Raw genomic sequence first — 25064 nt, 5'->3', positions numbered from 1 at the left:
TAATCACATCTAAAGGAAAGTCATAACTTACACTTGTCCTCCTCCCACACATCCCTGTGTCAGTGCACGCATAAGAACATGGAGCACTACACACGCATATTCCCTCATAATTACACACGCGCATAAACACACACACACACACACACACTCACACACATCTCTCCTCTCCTGCTGGACTTCAGGTCGATTCAAATGTCAGTGCTCTCAATGGTCTTGATCGGTTGACATTTAAGCTGTGTAATGAATCCTCTCCGGTGTTTTCCTGAACATCATTCCCACCCCGCTTGACCTGAATTTTAAAAATGCTGTAACACATCTTTATTGAACAGCTATCATCGAAAATGATTCCTTTTATTGCCTCATCCCACTCAGCTTCTCTGATTCCCCCACCCCACATACACACACACACACACAATCTCCCCCTCGACTCTCCTCCTCTCTGTCTCTCTAACAGTTTAGCACTTTTAATTTCCTAATGGATCATTTTGACAACATCGTTGCCCCCATTCCCCCCTCACTGCTCCTTATATTGTTGCCCACCTCAGGCCAGGAACTCCCTGAGACGGATGCTGTTGACCTCCATCTTGCACCACATTAGCCGACTCTTTACTCAAGGGTGTCCCAAAGACAGGAAGAGCTGTCTCACACAGAAAATTCCATCCAGTATAGAGCGGGAATCTCCTTTGTTACACTTAACCTGGCAGGGGTTTCTACTGATTATCACACTTTCAACTAGACAGGAAGATCTAATCTGTGAAAGGTGTCACCTGCAGTAGGTGTATTGTCTTAAGTATGGATTACTTTGACCTTGTCTTGAAGGGGGAAAGTACTCAATTTCCACACGGATCCTCTTCTTTTCCAGTCACAGTAGATTAACTCAGTCAAATGAGTGACACTAAAACAGAGGTAGAAGTAGTTTCCAGACACAAAGAAAGACAGATGCAGAAAAGTGACAACACTTAATGTCCTAGTGTTGCACACAAATACAGGCACTGAAAGAAGCTTAGTCCCTTCAGGTAGCATTAAGCTGTTCATGCTGATGTGTCTTGAGAATTGCGGAAAAAGCAGAAGGTGATATGATAAATATGTCATGGCATAAGAATGTAAATACAACACATACGATTTTATAATCTTCTCATATAACGTATTTATTATCTTTAGTAAGGAAAAACATCCTGAAACACATCATTTTTTTGACCGGACTGCAACAGTGGGGCCAGCCCCATTATCCCAAATGTCCCTGACTGACTGACTGACTGACTGAGTGATCGTTGGTCAGCTGAATGCCACATGACTGCAAACAGTTTCTATTAGCGGGGCGTTTACAGCCTGCAGCGTTGCCAACATAGCACATTTGGAGCAAATGGTCCTTGTTCGGTTTGCTTCAAGTCCACATTGTGGTTCGCTTAACCACAGCATTGTGAACACAAAGTGCTCCAGGTTTGTTTCGCCTTTTGCTATTATATTTTATTCTTGCCATAGAAAGATGACATGCTATTGCACTGGGATGCTTGAAAGAACATAAAGATGGAGCCATGGCCGCTGATAATAGCAAATTGTTTATTTGTTAAATATGTCATTATCGGAGGGGATCATATACTCTTTACCATTTGTGTAAGAGTCCCACTTTTGTATTGTTCTGTGTTTGTGTTACAACATATTTCTCAGTGCACTTCATGGCTTTGCCGATTTCTAGAGACACATCAGCAGAAATCTCTTGATGCTGGCTGACGAAGAGCATCAAGCTTGAAATGCTTTACAATCCGGAGCAGCTGTCAGTCCAAGCTTTTGTCTGTGATTTTCATGCCATTAATTGCCTGTTGTTGTGTGGAAGCATATTGATTTTTTTTTCACTTTTCTGTATCCACTGGCTCCTCTCCTTTCGTTTTGTGAGGGCCTGCAAGAATCTCAGCCAAGGCCAGAGACAAGAAAATTCTAATATTTCATCCTTGAGTGCATGAAGAAACGCTCATTTATAGCACTGAAATACCTCATACCTGAGATATAAATGCATTCAGGAGTAAAGAATGGACATGTGTTTGAGATTAACCCACTAAGGCATTTAGGCATTAATCTGTGGGGGTAAGATTTGCCAAAGATTTAATTCACATTTACAAAAAAGCATCCTATATTCTTTGCCTTTTCTTCAGTTGAGGATGATGGTGTCCTGGGGCAGCGTGAAGGATCGGAGGAGGTTCCCCTTGTGGCTCCAAAATCTGAGGAGCCCGTTCTCGACATCTGCAGTCCCTGCAGCCCCTGCAGCCCCTGCTCCATTGCGTCTTCCATTGTGGTTCATATTTCTGAGGAGGAGCGGCAGAAGTATGAGGAGGAGATCCGCAAGCTGTACAAACAGCTGGACAATAAGGTGATGAATGGGTGCCACAAGAGGACAATTTGTGAGCATGAATGTAAAGCCGATTACACATTATGGCGGATTTTTGTAATGGTATGCACACATGAATATAAATAGTGTATCATACATGTATTATTCATGTTAATGAATTCAGGATCAGACACGTAGTAGTACCTAATATGGCAACTCTTAGGAATAGATGTCATTGGGGAAATGGTAATGTTCTACATTGAAAAGCATAAAGGCTTCAATGTATTCAACACATCCTATTGTCTATGCACATGTCTACTGTACTCCACAGCACTGTAATGTGTAATTTTGTGTGCGTGTGAATTTCATTACATTTGCAGAGCTAGTAGTGTGTCAGTTGTGTGGTTGCACATACTGTACAGGACAATCCACGGGGATGCATATGTTTTATTTTTTTTCTCTACGCTATGCATGTAGTACACTAGCTATAGCAGACCTGGACACATCTGGAAATTTTTTCCTATTGAATGCAGTGTTTCTGGTTGAAGGTAGTTTAGTTTACTAGAAGGATCTTGCATTTCCCACTGTAATTTGTATGATCTGTTCACCATAGACTAACAAATGAATGAATTTTGAACATTAATTAGACTTTTTCTTATTAATACCATTTCTTTTCTTTATGGTTAGACTGTATTATTTTTTTCTTGAATATCATTGAAACTAATGCATTTTTCTCATTTGTCCAGTTAAGTGCAAGCTAAAGGTGTAGTTGTGATTGGACATGGAACCCAAAGTATAAAAGATGGCAGTGTACAAAGTATCTGTATGGTGCCAGTATATATGATCCATAACAGTGTAAATGAAGTGTATCTATTCCACACGTGTCTTAACCACTAAAGGATGATGAGATCAACCACCAGAGCCAGATGGTGGAGAAGCTGAAGGAGCAGATGCTTGACCAGGAGGAGGTAAAAGACCATGGTTTTACATCCTTTCATCAGTTTGGTTAAATGGTCCACAGTAGGCTGCGCATCTTCAAATGTGGCAGAAATTGAATAGAATTCAGTCAGTGAGAGGTTCATTATCCTGTCCTTGAGATGGGTGAGAAAGAAAAAAACTCTTTCAGGTGCCAGAAAGCACTTGAAGAACACAAAGTGTCATTGTTTCATCATGAGTGTTATTTCTGTGTTGACAACAGCGTAAAATAGAAGATTGGATTTCAGTGGCTGCTCAGGCACAAGTTATTGAAGGAAGGATCAATAGAAAGATTGATTAAGGGATGATGCATGATGTGCAATTCATGTGGTATTTGTTCATTTTGGTACACATGTGAGAAGGGAAAGGCCCGTGTTGCCTGTTTTAGCTGAGATTGCTAGCATTGTGGCTGATAAACAAACAAGCAGACGCTTACTAAAGACCTGATATGTGATCTGATATGTTGTGGATGAGCAGGATTTTTGTGAATTTAGTGACTGTTTATAGCACAATATGATTCACATCCCTTTATCGTATAAGTTTGTGCAGTAAACAGACATGTCAGTCTGTATATGCTACTTGTGGGGGGAACAGCACTTAAAGTCTCCACTATAATGTAATTATAAACAGTATTTACAGCATGTATTCATAACAGTGGCTAAACCAGTGGGTTAATAAGCTGAAACAGGCTTTGGTGTATACTCCATAGCCAAGTCATTTGCAAAATTACTTCATTCATATTCCAAAATGGTCCTGCTGAGGGTTGAGCTGACATGATGGTAACTACCTAACCTTAGTCTGTGTACAGTGACGTGAATTTACATCCATTTGGCCAAACATAAGCTGTATGCTGCAGTTCAAACATGCAGGCACCCTGGGTAGAGCAATATCTACATTTAATGACATCCATTCAGTGAAATGGCCCACAGTGGGCTGCAGCAGAGTACAAGCAAACACCATACTGGCAAAATAATGTCAACTCAAGTGGTATTCTCAGATCAATATTTAAAATGTGTTTCATCTGTTGAATTACATCTGTATTGTGTAACAGGGTTTGTACACATGCTTATTTCCTGTTACCAAGAGATCAACATAAACCTCACAATTAATGTTTTATTAAAGCCAAGCTGCTCTGAAATGTGAATAATGACGCAGAAGCAGCCTGTGTATATAATGCTTATGTAACTTTGAATTTCTTTATGCATTTTTAAATTTGCTGTTTATATTTAACTGGTAAACTCTGTGGCCCTCAGCTTCTAGCGTCATCCAGGGGTGACAGTGAGAAGGTTCAGTCGGAGCTCGGCAGGCTGCAGACAGAGAATGAATCTGCTAAGGCGGAGGTGAAGGAGGTCCTCCAGGCCCTGGAGGAGCTGGCAGTCAACTACGACCAGAAGAGCCTAGAGGTGGAGGAGAAGAGCGTGCAGAACAAGCTCCTGGCTGAAGAGCTCGCAAAGAAAATGGTGGGTTTCTTGTTAATATTTCATACCAAAAAGATGGCTGAAAATGGTGGAAAGAAGGGAAAAGAGAAAAACGAAATGAAGAGAAAATTTAAATCAAAGAGGCAGAGACCACAGAGGATTTGGAAATGATTATCCTAGCTTTTATTGATTAAAGGAGGGATATACAATTGATGTGCTGTGGTATATATTGTGGAAAAGTACATTCAGGAAAGAAAACAGAGAAAAGAAACATTCAGGTATAAAATAATCGGTCCATATCTCAAATTAAGCCCCTATCTTACAAGAGTATGTACAACTAGTGGTTCAAAATGCAATTAGGGAGATAATGAGTAAAATTACAGAGCTACATGGAAAGAAAGATAAGAGAGAAAATTCTGATAATTGGGCAGCCTGCAGTGTTGAACAGATACATATAAGAAAGATAAGAACATATTAGGAAACATTCAAAATAGGATGGGAAAAATGAACAAGAATTAAAGCAACCAATCTTTTGGTTAAGGCATTGAATATAACCAAAGTGAAGGCCTGTTGTGTAACAATCACTCCAGATAATATTCAACAGCATGACACAAAGCCACAAGATTTCTGCAGTGCAGCAGAATATTTATTTGTGTTGAATATCAGATAGATCCTGGAAAAGTGTAAATCACACTGAATCTAAAAATATGTTAATTAATCTTGGCGTAGAGTTTCAGGTGTTTTTCAGCTGTGATGAAAGATGACAGTTTTGAAATAGTACAGTTCTGCTTACGTATCGATCATTTTAAGGGTTTGATGTGAGTGGACCTTTGTGCATTTTAGTAGATGGGAAAGTACTTAGTAAATAAGGAGAAAACGTTAAGAGATAGAGAGCGAGACAGAACTAAAAGAGAGGCTATTGGCAGAACTGGTCAGTTCTCCATAAGGTTATTGTGACTGGCTCAGTGGACTGAGTGGACCATTATTCACCTTCTTTAAACCTCTTTAATATTTCATGCACCGTTTTACAATCTACCACCACGTCCTCCCCTCCCTCTCTATCTTTCTCAGAAGCTGGTCCAGACATTGATGAACGGAGCTGACAATGTAGCTACTGAGTGCACATTTTAGTCTGCTAAATGCAGCTTAAACCCCTCTTTCTCCTCCATCATATCACTTAGCACGTCTCCTCTACAGCTTCTTCAGTCTGGTCTGCTCTGACCTCTCACCTGGCACAGCTCCCTCTCAGGGACCCCACCTTGCAGTCTGAGAGGATGTGAAACTGAGTACAGGAAACCATCTGAGGGAAATCCCATCCTCTCAAGGCTCTTCCCAGCGTCACCTCCACCACCCACCCACCCCTGACTTTTTAGGGACTCTGGGATGCAGAGATTGGCTCCCATAATGTGCAGTGTTGCAGGTTTTTGAATTTTTCCATATCTATAGTTGAAATGGGGCGGCACTGACCTAAAAGTTTTTTGCAATGGAGTACATTCATCACTGTCTTCTCACCCCACCGTCTCCTCAGCTGCCTGCTTTGCTGCTTTCAGTGGAAACTGCACTCTTCTTCTGCAGGAGGCCATACATCGCTCACTGTTACTGCCATTCATTTGCTCCTCTAAGCACCGTCTTTCATCCATCTGTCCACTTAAGCCCCTTTCTATCATCATGATTAACTCCATTCATCATTCACCCAACCAGCTCTTCTCTGTGATATCCATAGATGATATCACTTCATAAATCTTTCTTCAACTATACCGAATATTTTTCATTAACCTCTCTTCTCCTCTCCTTTTTACTTATTCACAAATGAATTGATTTCAGTTAATTATTTACCATCATTTATTCTATGTAAATGTTTTGACGCGGGAAGTGACCTGGAAAATGATCACAGGGCTTGAAGTTAATGAAGGAGATGAAGATGGAGAGGTTGATAAAGGAATTAACGTGACTGTATTTAAGAAGGTGGTTAATGGTGCTTTCAGTTGACTTAATGATTCATGGGGGCAATAACCTAAAATACGCTATTAAAAAAAGAGCTTAAGAACATTATTTCTCTGATAATAGATGATTCACTTATAAATTATTATTATTATTATAAAATGAAACACCTTCAATGCCTTTTGTCGACAAGAGTCAAAACTGTATATAATAATAGAAGTAAAATTTTCACTGGGGAATTTGGGCTCAGGGCTGCTAAAATTCTGGCTATGACCCTGACCGACAGCAAAAATTGTCTTGGTCTCATTCATTTTGTTAGACCTGTTGTGCATCGATTGATACCAAATTGTTTCATTGTGTTGAAGCCATTGGGGCGACACCATTGTTTAGAAGCTGCCCGCTGTACAAACTGGAGAGGGATAAAGTAAGCTCCATCATTCGCTCTCCCAGATCCTTTTATCCAGTGCTACTGCCATCAACACCTATCTCAAAGTTTATTGATTTGTAATTTAGCAGCCATTAGGTTTTGCTACTTGGGTTTCTTGGGTCAGGGCATTAGGTATTGTGTTGCTGTAATGCACTGGAATACTGGAGCAGTCTGCTGGTTCCCTGTGTTTTCACCACTACACCACCCCCTCCGTACTACCATCACAGCCCACCAACCATCAGTAGATACCACAGAGAGCTTCCTTATTTCCGTGTATTTCCATGACATTTTCTAACCAGTTAATTTGGAAGGGGAATAAAATAACTAGAGCTTTTCTTTAGGCAGCCCAAAAAAATAGTGTGACAACTAGAAAACAGTCATTGTCATTTTTTCCCCTACTCAGTATCTACAAAGAGCAAAATCAGGTAATGGATAGCAATCCAAAGATAGTGGCTGTTTGTTATGGCCATGATGATACAACTGACCAACAGACTGGAGGCCCCACATTAAGAATAATACCAACAATACCTTCAATTTTATCTCAGTCCAAGTTTATATTGTCTGATTTCCAAGAGCATCAGTCCCAATTTTATCCACTAGGCAGGTACTGAAGTAGTGCGAAATGCCCCACTACATACTGTAGAATATCACATTGTGGAATATCCAGTTTTTAATGACTGCCGATCCACAAGTAATGCATCCATAAAAAATAGCTGATCTAATCATTGCTCTATAAATCATCATCATTAACTCTCTGTCAGCCCACCAGTCAGAACCTGCCACACATCTAAGAACATTTATTTTTTTCAATCTTTAGTAAAACCTTCTCTATGAGTACTTCCCATATCATCTTTTTTCTAACCACATTCTGAAAAACTTAAAAGTTATTGACATCCCTCCCTCCCTCGCTTCCAGATCCCCATCTCCCATCATCTGCAAATAATGAGAGAACACGTTCTCTTCCCACTCTACTAAATATTCCATTGATTAAAATGTTAAAAAGGGAAGTGATAATAACACTGCCCTATGGGGTACCATTCTCCACCTCAAGTTACTCACATAGCTCACTTCCAACCCTCACCCGTATTGACCCTGTAAAATAAATTCTGCTTGAATATTAAGAGTTGCTAGTTCTCTGAAGAATTACAGGCTAGATGTAAGGAATCAAATCTCTATAATTCATGCCAAATGGAGAGAAGACCTTAGCGTGGCTGTTCTCTGAAAGCACTTTTGGAACATGTTGCTTTGAGTGCATTGTTTTGAAGGCCATGTAAAGAAAGTTGTTCAGTCATGTTGTTATCATGTTGTTATCAAATGCAGCTAAGGTTAAGTCTTTTATTTCAGCCATAGATCTGGAGAAACTCATCCATGCTTTTATTTCCTCCCACCTCAACTACTGCAGCTCCCTGTATACATGTACCAGGAGACAGAGCGTTAGCTGTCAGTGAAAAACTAAAAGTTTTCCTTCTTGTCTACAAGTTACTAAATGGTCTGGGCCATAAATATATTTCTGAAATGTTAGATATATATAAGCCCAATAGGTCTCTAAGATGTGCAGGAGCTGGTCAGCAAGTAGTGCCTGGAGTTAAAACTAATTAGGTTGAAATGGCTTTCAGCCATTCTCCTCTCCACTGCTGGAACCAGCTCCCACTGGAGATCAAATCTGCCCAAACTGTCACTTGTTTTAAAAAGAAGCTAAAAACTGAGCTGTTCTCCACTGTCTTCATTTAATCTTGAACTTTAACTGGATAGTACCTTTATATAATCTGGAGTCTTATACTGTTTTCATATCATGCTTTTTTACTTCTATTGTGCTTTTTATTTCTGTTAAGCACATTGAATGTGCTGTGTATGATATTAATGATGATGTCTGATGCTATACAGATAAATTTGCCTTAGCCAAATGAGTTGCAACATGATGAAGTCAGTCTAACATTTGATCGTGAGGTCAGTCATAGTTGACTGATGTATGTAAACCTGCCACCATAAGAACAGTGGCTAGATAAAATTTAAAAAAGGTGCGCTCTGGTACTTAAACAAATAGCACTACACCCCTGGACGGAGGTTAAAATGTGTCTTGCAGCTGTGTGTGCTCTCAGGTTAATGGACTCTGATTACCCTTTCCTCTCACTCCATCCCCACACAATATTCTCTCCCGTTATTATTCCCTCGTACCTTCCAATCTCTTCTGGGTTTTCTCTCTCCCTTGTTTGTTTCTCCCTTCTCACACCTCTGTCTCTGCTCCCTTGTCTCATTCCTCTCCTCTGACAGGGTCACCTGATGGCTTTAGAGGCGGAGCTGTCCCGTATCCAAGAAGTGAGCACCCACCAGAGGAAACGCATTGCTGAGATTCTCAACGGGCTCATGAGGGAGCTGAGTGAGTTCAGCACCATCGTTGGAAACAAGGACATCAAGCTGGTGAGTGGAGCCGAGGCTGCGGGTTTGGAGACCCTGTCTTCACTTAGCAAAGATGTTGCCAAGGAACAGTGCAAAAACAGGAAGCACTGAAATAAAATATTGATGTCTGCCACTGAGGATGAGAAATTTGATAACATGGATGCAGTTTTAAGTACCTTTCTGAATTTATTTTATTTTGAATTGGAATGCCTAGTATCAAAACAAACAAAAAAAAATTTAAATATTTGGGTCCAATTGATGCAATTTGCACAAAAAAGCGTAAAATCATATCAAAAAGGTACCCCTTTTGACCTCTGATCTTGCCTCATAATACTCAAATTTCAATCAAAAACATTTTCTTCTATTGATTCTCCAAAATGTAAATTATTAGGTGAAAACAAAATCAGGGTTAGTTTATAGCACACAGCTAACTTCTGAGCAACAGTCTAGGGTTCAAAAGTTCAGTACACTGTACAGCAATAGCATATTTATTAGTACTATATATTCTGTGCCTGCTTGTTCCAAAGCAGCACTAAAGCTGTATCACACTTACACTGAGTGAAATATAAAACCTGAGACACAGTGAAAAATTTTCAGTGTCTTGCACATCATTTTATATACATTTCTCTCTAATTTAGCTTGACATATCTAAATGGCCATACGTGAAACATTACAGTCAACATGCACCATGTATTGCCCTTAACCATGAAGTTTTCTGTTTAAGACCTGAGGACAGTTTATAGGCACATTCACTGTCATCTGTAATGTTCGGATTGATTTTGAAGTTCATTTCAGAGCCTCTGAATCACAGCACATGCTAAATGATGCCGTTAACCTAATGGATGTGCGTACGAAATGCCAGAAAGCCTTCCTCCCTCCCTCTTCAACCTTCCAGCTGCATTTAAATCATCTCTACTCAATCTTAACCAAACATCTCCACTTCTCTTTGAACTGTCTCCCCTCCTCTCCTCCCACCTCATTCATCTCCAGCCCATGGAGATCACCGGTGCGATCGAGGAGGAGTTCACTGTGGCTCGCCTCTACATCAGTAAGATAAAGTCGGAGGTGAAGTCCATGGTGAAGCGCTGCCGCCACCTGGAGAACCTTCAGATGGAGTGTCACCGCAAGATGGAGGAGACGGGGAGAGAGCTGTCCTCATGTCACCTCCTCATTTCACAGGTGAGGGACTGGTGGAAAAGAAAAATGTTCGTCTGTTACTCCAGAGGCAAATTTTTTCTGTTGACAAGGAAAAATCTGGATGCTGCAACTTACAACACTGCAAAATATTAATTATCACCACAAACAACTGAATGAAGTTTCCAGTTCACTCCTCTCATTCAATTAACAGTCTAATTAACATTGCACATTGCTACGTAGGCCTTTGTGTAACATTAATTACTCTGATGAAGAGCTGTGGGCTCAAAACATCACTCAACGGTTTGTGGAAACAGCAGATTTTTCGCATCAGAAGCTTTCAGTGTGCAAACTGTCCTGATTCTTAAAGCATTGTGTGTTTTCTGGTCTATGTGCTGGTGTGGTTGCCAGAAGCCATTATGGTGTAAATTTTACTATCTTTGGTATTTAAATTGAATTCCCTAATGAGAGAGAGAGATCATAAATATTCAGTGTAAACCATATTAATTCAACAATGAGTAAAAAGTACATTTTATCCTCGGTATCCCCTCTTGGATTAGAGGTTCTTTACTCATCAGTATACCGTGCTCCGACTTTCAGCATGGGGCAAAAATCCGCTCTCTAACGGAGTACATGCAGAATGTGGAGCTGAAGAAGAGACAGCTGGAGGACAGCTACGACTCTCTGAATGAGGAGCTGGCCAAACTCAAAGCTCAAGGTAGAGTAACACATATGGTCACTGTAAAAACAGAAGTACAATAGCAACTCCATCAATATGTGAATCCAGTCAAACACCACAACATACAGTACATGACCAGTGAACCGACTAAGACTGTGAGGCTGTACTCAAGCACAACGAAGCTTTGAAGTAAATGCTACATCATCAGGGAGCCATGAATTTCCGTACAATTTCTTTTTTTCTCAGTTGTTTAAATATTTCACAGAATAAGTGAAGCAAATACCTCAACTTGCGATTGGCACTCGAGGAAAAGTCAGAGGAGCATCATTACACCAACAGGTGGAAGGTCACTAGGATTCATCCTCTAGGCGCCATAAATGTCTTCAATATTTAATGACAATCCATCTAAAAGTCGTTAAGATATTTCCGAGTGGTGGACCACCACCACTTCACAGAACCATGCCACCACTGAGACTAAAAAGACAAAAAAGCAACGGATGTATAATCTCAGCGAACTACTTAAAAATGCACAGCCAGCACCTTTGCAAGTGAACATGAATCAAGGTTTTTGATGTGAAATCTAACCAAACCTGAAGTGCAAGGATCAATAGTGCACAAGCACAGTCAGTTCAGTACATATAAAATATGCAAGCTTAACCTCAGGATAAGGTTGAGATAATTTACCTGCAGACTACCAAACCAGGAGCAAGAGAGAAGACTCTACAGTGAAGGAGGAAAGTATCTATATGGTTGGATAAGCATAACGACATATTTATGGTTGATTAGTCAGGCAAAATACAAGGCTTCAGGAGGAAATCCAATCAAAATTAAAACAATCAGCAAAACAGGTCTTTGCTGAGTATAAAATCAAGTAAAGTAGAAGTTTGAAGAAGCAAATTCTTTCAACTGAACCACCTTCAGGACAATGTCATCTTAAAATGATGACATTGTGCTGAAGAGATTCAAATTACGATTGATAATCTGATAATCACTGTGACATTTTTACTCACTGCACAGTGAAGGACAATATTTAGACTGATGAATCTTGCTGAATTGCTTGACTTGAAATGCCAAAGTCAAATTCAAGGTTAATGTTCTGGCACAACGAAACAAAATCTCGCCTGTACAGATGTAGAAAGACAACAAACCTGTCACTGTGTCTCAGCTCCACCCAGCTGGAACTGGAGGGAACTTCCCCCCTGCTTAAAAACCACTTTACTGGCTTCAGTAGAGTGTTTTAACTTCTGCCAGAGGCCTCTCTATCCTGTCAAGAGAAAGAAAAACAAGGGTAAATGCTGATGAACAGCTTTGGCTCCAAAACATTTCACAGCACTAGATTAATGGTACATTTGAAATTTGTGCCATGTCCAGCTAAGTGCAGTTATTCCCTGGACACTGACACAATTCACAAATCAGGCCAAAGGCAATGTGTTTCTGAGGAGTCCCACAGAACTGCATTAAATAACTTCTGGATTTAAGGGCAGGTAAATCAATTTTGGCTACTCCACACCTGAGCCAGGCAACCCTGGAGTCATTACAGAAGTAGATAAATACAAAGTGCTGCAGGTCATGTTGATCACACAGCCTGGTGTGAGGTAGAGAGCTCCTAATTTCATCATCAGACATGAGGAACAGCAGTGAGTCAACAACAGATCAGATCAGTGTCACACAATAGCTGTCATTTGCAATAATAGATATTATCACACCTAAGGCATGACTCGGATCACACTGACCCCCGCTGTCAACATCATGTTTTGGTACCGCTGTGCTGTCAAAGTCAGGTCACTGTCACCTCTTTCATCTACAACAGCGTATTATCTGTAGTATTATCTGAGTGCTTTTCTCTTCCTCTTTTTCCTCCTTTTCTCTCTCTCTGTCTTGGTTTCTCTTACCATCAATCTCTCACTGTCTTTTCCTAAGTGTGTGTGCGTGTGTGTGTGTGTGTTTCAGAGAGCTTGTCACACATGACCATGGGGGAGAATCACACGTCTGCACAGGATTGCTGTGATATTAAGGTAGTCATGACTACAGTGAGAGCAACTAAATGTAATGACCTTTTATCACACCGCCTCAGCACTCAGCTTACTGCAGGTTTGCATGTGTGGATGTGATGTGGGTGTGTGTTTCTCTGCGACAGCATTCATTTTTCACATGTCAGTGTGCTGCGTCTGTGCTGGTACATGAGCCCATGAGTGTTTCTGCATGTAATCTACTGCAGGCCTGCAACGAACAGATAAATATTTTGACACTTTATTAAACTTAATCACTTTTTTCCCCCTATAGTAAGATCCATTCCACTCTCATGTCAGTGTGATGAATATGAAGCTACAGCCAGCAGCCAGTGGCGTGAAGCTTTTTCCCACACACAATCAATGGAAAAGGAGCAGCTGTAAAAGGGTGAATAAGAGAGTGTCACAACTTCATGAAAAGACTTTTTACTATAAGAATTTGATTCATTTGATCCAATAAAATTAGGAAAGTTTAAAAGAGCCATATAATTAAAGTACTTCATCCGATTCATGTGTGCGGGAACCAAAAGACACACCTCAACTGGAAAAGAACTCTACTATACTCTCTGGGTCCAAAAACGCTACAATTTTATGTGGGTTAAACAAACAAGTGTTAATTAATGAGCTTTAGAGCTTCTGGTAGGCAAATTTTGTTACCTTTGCACAGAGCCAGGCTAGCTGCTTCCAGTCTTTCTGTTAAGCGAAGCTAACTAGATGCTGGCTCCACCTACATATTTATCATACAGACACGAAAGTGGCATCAATCTGCAAGAGAACAAATAAGAATATTTCCAAAAAAAACTATTCCTTTAATGTCAGAAAATAGTGAATAGAGCTGAATGTGGTTTCTGCAATAGCGTACACTTAATGAACAAAAAACAGAGGTGTTCAGTTTACAATTAAAGGCAGAAAATCCTCACATTTAAGATGCTGGAAATGGAAAAAGTCTTTGGTGACTGTTGATTTTTGTCAGATTTTCTGTTGATTGACTTATCAGTTAAATGACAAATCATTTCAACACTGACATGCTCAGATTAACCTGTTTTTACTTGTCATTAATGCCTCTGTTTATGTTACTTCCAAGTTTGCATGACATACAGTGCACGCAGCACAGTATAGGCAGCAGCTTCATTATATTTTTTGCACAGAAATCCTGAAACCAACCAGTGTGCTGGAATACGGCCAGGCCTTAGGTTTTCTGTATGTCAGTCAGTTTGCAGTCATCTGGAGAAACAACTTTACTTCAGAAAATGCACCGTGCAAACATGATGTAACCTAAAGTAATAAAGGAAGTAGCTTTTGATGCAAGATCAAGCCCCTTTTACAGGCCGAGTCATCAGATTAAGTAATAATGCAGAACCCAGCTCATATTGTACCTTAAAGGTGCAAATTCCAAATGACCAAAAATCAAATGACACATAGTGAATCAAGGGTTTTGTTCTTAGGCCCCTAGAGGTCCCAAAGGTTGCCTGCTTTGCCTCATTGGTAATACATTATTAAAGTAAGCATGCAACACATGCAGTTTTCTGCTGCTAAACACTTCTGTACAGCTGGCAGTGTTTGTTGTTTTTCATTATCTGCTTGTATTTGTGCACATGTTCACAAGTGTGTTTTTTTTGCATGTCAGAGTGTGTGTATTTGGGTGTGGAACGCTCCAGTTTCATTAGCAGATGTCACTTCATTCGCAATGGCAGTGTTTGACACAGTCTATTGTGCTTGTGCGTGTGTGTGTGTGTGTGTGTGTTCAATGCCCATGTGGCAGTGCATGTCCACATGTGCACCGGTGTGTGTAATTTTCTCCTCTCTCCTCTAGTTATTTTGTTTTCCTTTTGTTCCCACCTCTGGGTACTCGCTCTCTTTCTCATTATATACCCTGTGTATGTCTCTCACCCCCTCTTGTTGCTCATACCTCAGAGGGCTCTGGAGCAGCAGATGGAGTCACACCGTGAGGTGCACAGCAAACAGCTTGGCCGCCTACGAGACGAGATCAATGAGAAGCAGAAGATCATCGACAATTTAACTGAGTCAGTACTTCACGATACAATTTCTTAACATGCATAGAAGGGTTAAATGAAACGTACAGGAGTATTTTAAAGCAGAGATGTCAAAGCATAAAAATCATAAAACATCATGGAAGAAGCATATGTACTTCCATATTTGAGACTAGACTCAGGCAATATCTAATGTAGCTCATACATGTTTCCAGAGGCAGACAACTTACCCATGCTGTCAGCTGCCTGTGGGCTCGAATCTGAAATTCAGTTCTACCCATAAGCAGTGTGAAAATGCCTAAATTAGGGATACATGGTGACAGTGGTGGAGTTCTCAAAAAGTATAAGCCCTGCTTTAGCTGCAAGAGGGGCTGAAATCAATATGTGTGGATGGTTTACATGATGAGGAAGCTGCAGTGTGGGAGGACCTTAACACCAGGCTGCTGCTGCTCAACCTCAGTGTGAGGAGCCACTGGGATGGCTTTGGATTTTTTGAAAAGAGGCCCCTTCAGGTGCCTTGTTTTGAATACATTCTGTACCAGGCATGACCATCTGGGAGGAGACTGCAGGGCATATCCTCTTGAGGGACTTAAGTACATTTCCCAGCTGGCCTGGGAGTGTCTGTAACAGCCAAGGAGCAGCTGCAGATCATTTCTGAAAGAAAAGCCATTTGGAGCTGCTCTGCTTGTCCTGCTAGCACAGCCTGATTTGGATAAGCAGCTTGAAAATGGATGGATGGATGGATGAATGTCAGTGATGTAGAAAGCATCTTAAATAGGAGCAGGGTGGCCCTTTAGATCCTTTAACACGACAGAAAAAGCCTGTATACTGATTTTTTTTTCAACCTGAAAACCTTTAATAAACCTCTCTGATGACCTCCTGTGATGTTTCTTCTAAATAGGTAAATAAAATACAAAGTGATTAAATTGTGTCATGGGTATGAAGTTACAGTAAGTTAAATAGAAGGGTGCTGACTTTCATTTCCAGATGGTATTGCAGATTCTATTTCTCATAGAGTGAATCCTTGAGTGAGTCAATTTTCACTTTTTTAGCTGTAACCAGAAGCAGCAGCTGGAGTTGGAGCAACTGCACGATGACTTTGAACGTCTCCGGAGCCAAGAGCATCACAAGAGCCGGCAGCTGGAGGAACTGACGTGAGTCTCTTCTTTACTGTCTTGGCCAGCTTTCAAACACTTCACCATATGGAGGCCTGGGGGGCGAGCTGCCCCTTTTGATTCACATCTTCCATGTCTCTCTGTCATTTGTCTTCCTTTTGTCTATTTATTTTCCTCTCGCTCTGCAGCTCTGACTGTCATTCTATTTACACTGTGCGTCTGTGGCTGTGGAGTAATACGGTCCTACAGACTGTGGCTAAAATTAGCTGGAGGCTAGTCCTTTTAACCCTCTCTTTGCCTATTTCTCTTTGTCTTTCTCCTGCTGTCTTACTCTCTTTGCATCTCCATTATGGAGTTTTGGAACAAGGTAGCAGCTGGCTGCTAATAGGCTTCGTTCTGGACTGACCTTTGCAGTATATTGCATCAGATGGCAGCTGGATAACAGCCCGCGAATGGGGGCGCTGGTGCATGCTGCGTTTGTTCTCCATTTATGAATTATTCTGGCAAGAATGTAGTAATCACTTCTAACTATCTGTCTGCTTATAGTTTTCTCCATGAGCGACATGAGCAGTCAAAGCAGGACCTCAAAGGGCTTGAGGAGACTGTTGTAAGTCATTATTTGCTCATTCACTTGGCTCCATCAGAGGCCAGTCGTCCACTAAATACACTCTAACTGCTTTAACTGCACCACTTCCTCTCTCCTCCTACTGTAGGCTCGTGAGCTCCACACCCTGCACAACCTCCGCAAGCTCTTCGTTCAAGACCTCACGACTCGAGTTAGAAAAGTGAGCCAGACATTATCAAGTTACACAACACATCTCAAAGCTTTCATTTTCCACATATATCTGTCTGCAAATTACTTTTTTTTTTTTTTTTTTTTTTTTTTACACAACTGTAAAAGATCCCTTCTGTTTCTGTTGCCAGAGCGCAGAGATGGAGCCTGATGATACTGGGGGATATATCACCCAGAAACAGAAGATTTCCTTTCTTGAAAACAACCTGGACCAGCTTACAAAAGTTCACAAACAGGTAACAGCAAGCAGCAGATATTAAACTTTAAATTTTTGTGACAGTACAGATAATAACAGTTTACCTGTCCACCACCTCTTTGAATATTAGGAAAAATCATCCGGTTTAGCTGAGCCTGGAAGCTTCATTCTCACGGTGCCATGGCACAGTAGTAAGGAAGAAATGTCTTGCCTAGATAGAATATGAGAGAGGACAAAAAGAGCGAACCAAATTATAATACAGAGCAGGGCGCACTGGTTGTCATTGCTCTTTTATGGGCAAAAGTAACAGTAGCACCATCAATCATCTTACTACAGTAACTTCACATGAAAGTCTCCTTGAAAACAGAGCAGCAGGAGGTGTTAAACCATGCTGCCTTCAGGGAAAGGAAGCCACACACCATAAAACTGTTACTCAGATATACACAAATGAATTCATCCTCATGCAGGTTCACACGAGCACTCCTAGTCTTTCTCCTCTCTCTAGCTGACACACACAAACTCTCAAAAGCAACCTTGTGCTCAAAAAGATTAGACAAAGATACACACACTTTGCATCTTTATTTCAAGTCTCTAAATGGACTACAGCAGTGGACTAAATGTTGATGTGCAAAATGTTCTGTAGAATGGCACATATAGTCAGGCTGACAGGCTGGCGAGAGCTGCACTGCAGCAGTTTGTCAGGCAGAAACCAATCCCAAAGTGGGTGCTGGGAGACCCCTATCCCATCCACCACCTGCTGATATTGTGGGAATAGAAGACGAAAGTCATGGCCATAAATCAGAAAACTCCCACTGGAAAGTGATAAGACTCCCGAAGACAGACAGTAGACAGTGTACCAGGACTACATATGAGTTTCTCTAACCCTGCAAAGATATAATAATGTCTGTCTGTCTATCCATGTATCTGCACAAAAACAACAGCCATGATTTCTCTGATAACATCACTTAACTCCTGTGGGAGTCTTACCTCTATTTTCTATTTTTTCTTTTAAAGTCACTCACCACAAAACAATGATCTAGCACCGCCAAACCTCAGGAGTATTGATTGAATTCCTGAGTACTTTGCCTGCTTTGCCTGTTAGATAACTTTTGCAGCTTACTAAGCCTCTCAGGTCTTGTACTCAGTATCTCTGCAGGGTATGGATTAGTTTGCATGGTCACGTAGCAGCAGACTCTCTGTGTTTAAGGTACTCTGTCATGGATTTCTCACGTCTCCCCTTCCCTCTTACAGGGAACGTGATGTGTGCAGCGATGTACATGGTACATGGTTCGACCATATAGTAGCCAAAACGTGTTTGTCCTTTGAGGAGATTAGACTATTATATAGTCAATACTATAACTCAGAAACAGATACATACATTAACAGAAGAAAATCATTTTATTAGTTCAATTTAGTCTTAATCGTCCCAGAATATAGATACCAATCATTTCTTGCTCTCACTGTTGTAGTCATATGAGCAGGAGTGGCTGTTTATGTAGCTGTTTCCTTAGTGTTCTGTCTGTGTTCTTGTGTGTGTTACAGCTGGTGCGTGACAATGCAGACCTTCGCTGTGAGCTTCCAAAACTGGAGAAGCGTCTTCGGTCTACAGCTGAGCGAGTTAAGGCTCTGGAGGGTGCACTGAAGGAGGCGAAGGAAGGAGCCATGAAGGACCGCCACCGCTACCAGCAGGAGGTGGAGCGAATCAAAGATGTGATGAGGACCCGCAATCCCTTCCGCCGGCCTCATGCTGCACAGATAGGTAACACATACGCCACACTCACAGATTACAGTAAAAACGACTGAAAAGTGATCTGTTGCATCCATCCATAACAGCCCGATCTGTGGATATTGCCGTCCGTTATTCAAGTATTATGACTAAACTGCTGTTTAGGACATTATTTGCTTTCCTATTCCTGCAATTCGGTCTGCAATCAGAGCATACACACATCTGTTTCCATGTCTACAACCCCTTCCATTTAATTTTGTGTAGAGTGAAATTACAGTTTTTCTCATTTGCTTAAGTACTTTTCAAAACAATGAGTGCAACTCACACTGTGCTGCACTACACCCTCAAAAAGCTCTGACTCATGCATCAAAATTAAGTAAATTCATTAACCAGTGCATATCACCTTCCCTTCCTCATTTCTTAAATCAAGGCTGTACATGTCGAAGGAATTGTGTTGATTGGATCGAGTCCACTGAAAATAATGTTACTTTATTTTGCTTCAACTAATTTCATTTTACATTACCCAGTCGTACAGTCTAATTTCCCCTGCAGTGAACTGATTTCCATCAAAACAAACAACAAAGCATATTTCTTTAAAGTGTTACAGCTACAGTGCAAGAGCAATGTAAAACCCAAACAAATAAAGACAAATGTTTACTGTAGTGCAAGATTAAGATCAGTTGTTGTAGGAACAGTTTTGGAATAGAAATTTGAAAATCTAAATGTAAATTCTCTCACCACAATCCCGAAGTGTTGGGTTCCACATGTAAACAGTCAAGCGTATCTGGCTTCCCATCTGATATTTGCCCTTGCAATGCACTGTAAGAAAAAGCTTTTGGTGTGGAAAAAACAACCTTCCATTCCTTTGTTGTGATTCCTCACAGGCAAAATCCATCATTTGATTTGCCTCCCCTCACTGCTCTGAGATTTCCCTCCTTCCCCTCACCACATTGCCATCAGTTCATACACCTCTACGAGCGAGCTGCTGTCCATCTCCTTCAGAGTTTTCTGTACTTTATCTTGTTTCATATTCAGCACCTGAAGCAATACCAGAAACTCAGGTTCACCCCTGCGGAACAACAAATATGCCTGAGTACTGATAAAAGCTAAATTAATGTAGGTTGCCAAAAATGAAAGAATATTTATCATCATACCAACATGCTAAAATTTATGAAACACAATAATAATGCTCTTCTGAGAGAACTACAATTGATTAGAAAAGCGGTGATATCCATTTTAATCATTAACTCACTTCATCACTGGTTCAGCTGAGGACAATTGCTCTTATACATTTTGAATTCTGTGGGAAATGATTGAGATACGCATATGCTGTTGAGAGAAAATGAGCTATTGATTAGACACTATTTTTAGAATAGTTGAGGATTATACCCTAGCAACTGTGATATTATTCTGTCTATTAATATATTCTCAGTAATCCAGTCACATTAAAAACCTCGTATTATTTTGTGCCACAGTGGACTGTGAAGCACTAACCCTTTAAATAAACAAATATGTGTTTGTCTTTTCCGGATGAATGGATCAATCAATAGATCAATCCTCTGTTATCTCTCTCAGCCAAGCCTGTGCGTCCTGGCCACTACCCAGCCTGCTCTCCCACCAACCCCTTCTTCATCCGAGGCTACAGCGATCACCCCGTTGCCCTCTGCAACACTGTTTTCCACAACAGCAACAGCCAACAAGCAGCTGCTCCTGCTGCTTCCGCTGCTCCTGCAACTCCAGAGAATGAGCCCCGGCTACCTGAGGCCAACTCCAACCAGAACAGCCCCGTCAAACACCCGGACTCCCAAAACAACGACACACACGACAACAACACTCATAACAACATGTAAGTAAACACACCTACATGTGGCCAATCACTGAGTAATACACTGCTGGTCATTATGACACCATGTCTTGGTTTGAACTAATCTTAACTCCAGGTCCTTTTACTAGCTTTTTCCCTCATGCTTTAAACCACGTTTCACTTCCTTTACTTTGGACGTACAGGTAGTAGTTTAAATAAATTATCTTAACTCAAGGTCTACTTACTAGCTTGTCCCTGGAGCTTTCAATCTGCTCTCACCAACTTGACTTTGGACATAGCATCTTGTTACTAGCTTTTTTCTGGTGCTTTCAACCACATCACAGGCCCTGTTTAGACCTGGCATTAAATTCCCGAGACATTAGTATCATGACAAAATAATCTCCTCACACTAGTGTTTTCTGATGCTTTCAGCCACATCCCACCATCTTCACCTTGGACATAGTTGTTTGACAAAATCAATATTAGTTACAATTTGTTTTTCTTTTAATTCAAAAAGATCCAGATTTTGAAACAGAACTGCGGTAGCTACACTGACATGAACGTCTCTCTCTGCTGTTTGCAGGCTTCCAGCTGAACCAGCAAGCCAAGCAGACAAAAATACTGCAGAGATGCTCGATTCAGAAAACGGTGAGCCAGCCTGATAAAATAATGAGAAATGTTATGATCACGACCAGCAGGGGTAAATTCACTTATTTTTATGACCTTTTTTTAGTGATTGCAATTTTGCCATCATAGCAGCCATTATGTTTGAATGTGGTTTTATACTCACACTGAGTGTTAGTTGTTAAACTAGTTTACAGTGGTTACCCTGCTGCTATGATGATGAACAATTCTGCCTGCTGATTTTTCTTTTTTTGGTCGTTTGTTTTTTACCTCTTGTCATCATAGGATTTAACTGTAATTCTGAGCCTCTGATGAGTGAGTAGGAGGGTTTCAATCTTGGCCAATGGTCTTTGGATAAAATGTCCCAGGATTAATTGGATACATACTGTCATGTATCAAAATTCACGAAGAAAAAAAACACAGTTCATTATGGGATACTGCTGCTGCTTGAGGATTTTGTGCACCTTCAAATATGTGTTTGAGTGTGTGTGTCTGCACCCATCAGCAACAGACTCTGGAGGAGATAGATTAGGCTTGTCAGTGTCATTACTCAGCCAGACAGATAGCCAGCCAGACAGGCTGAGTGCCCACCTCAGCCTCTGACCCAATGATGGCAGTTGTGTAACACCGCCACACCTCTTTTGACTCTCCAGGAATATCAATAAAAATCAGAAACAGTGTTAGAGCCAATATGTCAGCCTGCTGCCACAGTTCCTGCCTTTTATTAAATATTAGATATCACTGAAGTTGTCCACAGTGATCCCTTAAATTTAATCGGGCTGGATTTAATGCTTATATACTGAAATCTTCTTTTTCTGTTAAGGTGTAAGCTTGTAAGCTTTTTTTTTTGTTTTTTTTAGGAGAGGTTAAGATTATTATTAACTGTCACAGTATTTTTTTCTACTTTAGAGATTAAACTCATCAGCCTTACCATCCAGTCAAACACGAGGTCCCTTGATAGTGGCCAACTCGTCAAACTGCACACAAATTATGTAAACTTGCCTCCATGAATATCAATGAATAAATTCACACTGACTTAACATTTGCTGTAGATTGGAAGCCAACAGAAACTTCTTTATGTCAGGGTGTCAGTATGCTGTGTCACGTTAAAAAGCCAAGTGAAGTTTTTGTGAAATGGATCGATGTCAGGATAGTTCAGGGGGAGCACGGGCCTCTAAGGATTGTAGAAATGCACTAGTTGCTTGAGGCAGGAAGACTTCTGACACAGCACAAAACACTGGAGAATTCATTCAGTTCATTAGGCTCCACAGACTGTAACTATGTACTCTACAAACGGAGCCATCCTGGAGACCCCATTCTCCATGTAAGTGCTGTTCTGCTGCAGTACTGTAGTGACAGTTGTTAAGAGGCTTTGCAAGGAAGCTCTATGGATAGGAGCATTTAACACTTGTGATACTTTGTTATTTTTATTATTAGGTGTAACAGCAATAGTAGTGAGTAGTAGAAGTGAGATTATCCCCAGCAGAGAAATGACGGCATTTATCAGTTGTTCAAACAGTGTAAAATGACCCATGTTTACAAACAACCTGTTGGAGTTGTAGAAATAATGTCCTCTCTGTGACAGCATTGATCATTTGTTCAACTAGCGAGAAATGAGCTGCGTATGTTTATTTCCAGTAGAAAATATTCTTATACCGCTGGAGGAGGTGGTGGTGGATGGTTACAAAAGGTACAAAGACTCCAACCAACCATCAACAGTGGTTTCTCTTACCTATTACGATCTTCTACTCACCTTAGACGTGCAGTTGTAGTTGCCTTAGCTTGAAGAGGACGTGCTGCGGCTGTGTCCTTGCCTCACTCAATAGATCACTAAAATGCTCATATGGGTTGTTTTTAAATGCACTGACAAGCACCCTATTTAGTCATTTGTGTGTGAGGACTTGAGGACACGTTATGCAGCTGCTTGTTCCAAAGTCATCCGTCTTCAATGGCTTTGGGCTGTTTCAATTAAACCCATATGTGTCTGTGACAAACCCACTGCTTCCCTAATTTACGCGACACCAACCCCACTGACTGTGCACCTCACTGAGCACCTGCCTGCCTCCTTATGCACCTCTTTCTGTCCACAGGAAACACCACAGATATCAATGACAACAGGTAAGAGTGGTCCACTCTGTTTGGTTGCTGCACAACACCTGCTGCTATTTGTTGCTGTCTTAGCACAGACTTTTGCCACATCAGTGTCAGGCAGGAAGCTCTTAAGTGTAACTTGTGTAGGATTTTGTAGAAAGAACAAAGGTTTCTGCTTCAACTGAAGGTCCTGAAGGTTTTTTTAAGTTACAGATGATCAGCTGTAGATTAATGTCAGAGCTTGAAGCAATTAACTTAATTCAGTTTCCTTGATGATTGTCAGTTATGGACAAAGAACATGATTAAATACGTTCACCTTGCATGCACTGATCCCCGTTGTGTTTTAGAACCAGTTACTGTAACTTCACTGATTTGCCTCCCTCACTGCTGTGTCTGTCTGCTCTATCGCTGCCCCCTTGTTGCTGTCACTGCTACTGCTGCTCCTGCTGGTGATGATGCTGCTGCTGCCACTGCTGGTGATGATGATGATGCTGCGGCCACGTGTGTTTCTGGTGCGTTTGGTAGCATGTGTCTGAATGTGAATTCTGTGTCCAGAACTGATGTCTGTGACAATCAGGGCCCAGCCAAACTCTACAGCCTGCAGCCGGAGGCCTCGGCCAGCTAATAGTCCTGAGCAGGTAAGGAGGCAGAGAAACACAGAAACACCCCCAGTGAGTGTGTGATTTATTTGCTACAGAACACAATCGCATGATTCACAGGCCAAGAATGAGGCGATAAACCAATGTCACTCTTAACCAATGAACAGTCAAAGCCTTGCTCCCCTGAATTTATTCACAGTAGTTCTGTAATATTACCTGAAAAAACAAGTATTGTGCTTTATGGGAAACATATCCTATAGGACAAATGGATTCTTGGAAAACCCAGTCTCCATAAATTGTTAGTTTGTAGTTGTCATTCTTTTTGTAGTAGACACTGAGTCCTAAAAATATATCAATGACCACAAAACCCTGAGTCCACTTCACAAAAGCAATATGAGACCCCCCCTTACATGCTAACGATGTCAACATCAAATCTCACATGATTGTGGCTTGCAGATTGCAGAACTTTGTGTGAGACCTACAGGGCTCTTACATGCTAATGTATTGGTCAAAGTAATATATGGCATTTGCTTAGATACGGATATGTGTTAAAGTTAACAGGAGAGGAAATTGAGTTCTGCGACCCTCAAAAGCAATATAGCTAATGGGTGGATGGATGGAAATTAATTTTGCAAACTGCAACTTGCATGTTGAAATAGGCCCCTGGGCATTAAAACATTATTTCAGGTATATTTTGGTCTATACCAAGCTCAATGTTCACATAACCTTGACAAATTATACATTGCTTGAAAGCTTTAATTCTCCCATCCACATCCCCATATCATTAATACAGTTGTTGATACACAGTTGGTTCAGGGTTGT

At 40.9% G+C, this 25064-nt stretch overlaps 1 protein-coding gene across 2 annotated transcripts in view; it reads left to right on the top strand.

Moving 5' to 3' along the window:
• kif5ab (kinesin family member 5A, b) overlaps positions 1–25064 on the top strand; it is a 59766-nt gene that overhangs the window by 29744 nt on the left and 4958 nt on the right. Inside the window, exons 12-28 of one of the 2 annotated variants that reach the window (XM_071494807.1) lie at positions 2151–2365; positions 3223–3291; positions 4552–4758; positions 9356–9502; positions 10472–10660; positions 11216–11333; positions 13245–13309; positions 15218–15327; positions 16347–16448; positions 16956–17016; positions 17123–17194; positions 17334–17438; positions 18941–19157; positions 20700–20970; positions 21512–21576; positions 23643–23670; positions 24199–24281. In XM_071494807.1, coding sequence (XP_071350908.1) covers positions 2151–2365; positions 3223–3291; positions 4552–4758; positions 9356–9502; positions 10472–10660; positions 11216–11333; positions 13245–13309; positions 15218–15327; positions 16347–16448; positions 16956–17016; positions 17123–17194; positions 17334–17438; positions 18941–19157; positions 20700–20970; positions 21512–21576; positions 23643–23670; positions 24199–24268 — 2111 coding nt within the window. In that variant the 3' untranslated portion in view covers positions 24269–24281. Of the gene's footprint in view, positions 1–2150; positions 2366–3222; positions 3292–4551; positions 4759–9355; positions 9503–10471; positions 10661–11215; positions 11334–13244; positions 13310–15217; positions 15328–16346; positions 16449–16955; positions 17017–17122; positions 17195–17333; positions 17439–18940; positions 19158–20699; positions 20971–21511; positions 21577–23642; positions 23671–24168; positions 24282–25064 lie in introns of both variants that reach the window. The other variant, XM_071494806.1, reaches the window with a different exon arrangement.

The sequence above is a fragment of the Trachinotus anak genome, unplaced genomic scaffold (genome assembly GCF_046630095.1).
Source record: "Trachinotus anak isolate AG129_WGS33_773 ecotype Australia unplaced genomic scaffold, CSIRO_AGI_Tana_v1 ptg000013l, whole genome shotgun sequence".
Classification (NCBI taxonomy): domain Eukaryota; kingdom Metazoa; phylum Chordata; class Actinopteri; order Carangiformes; family Carangidae; genus Trachinotus; species Trachinotus anak.
This window is presented reverse-complemented; position numbering and strand designations above follow the sequence as displayed.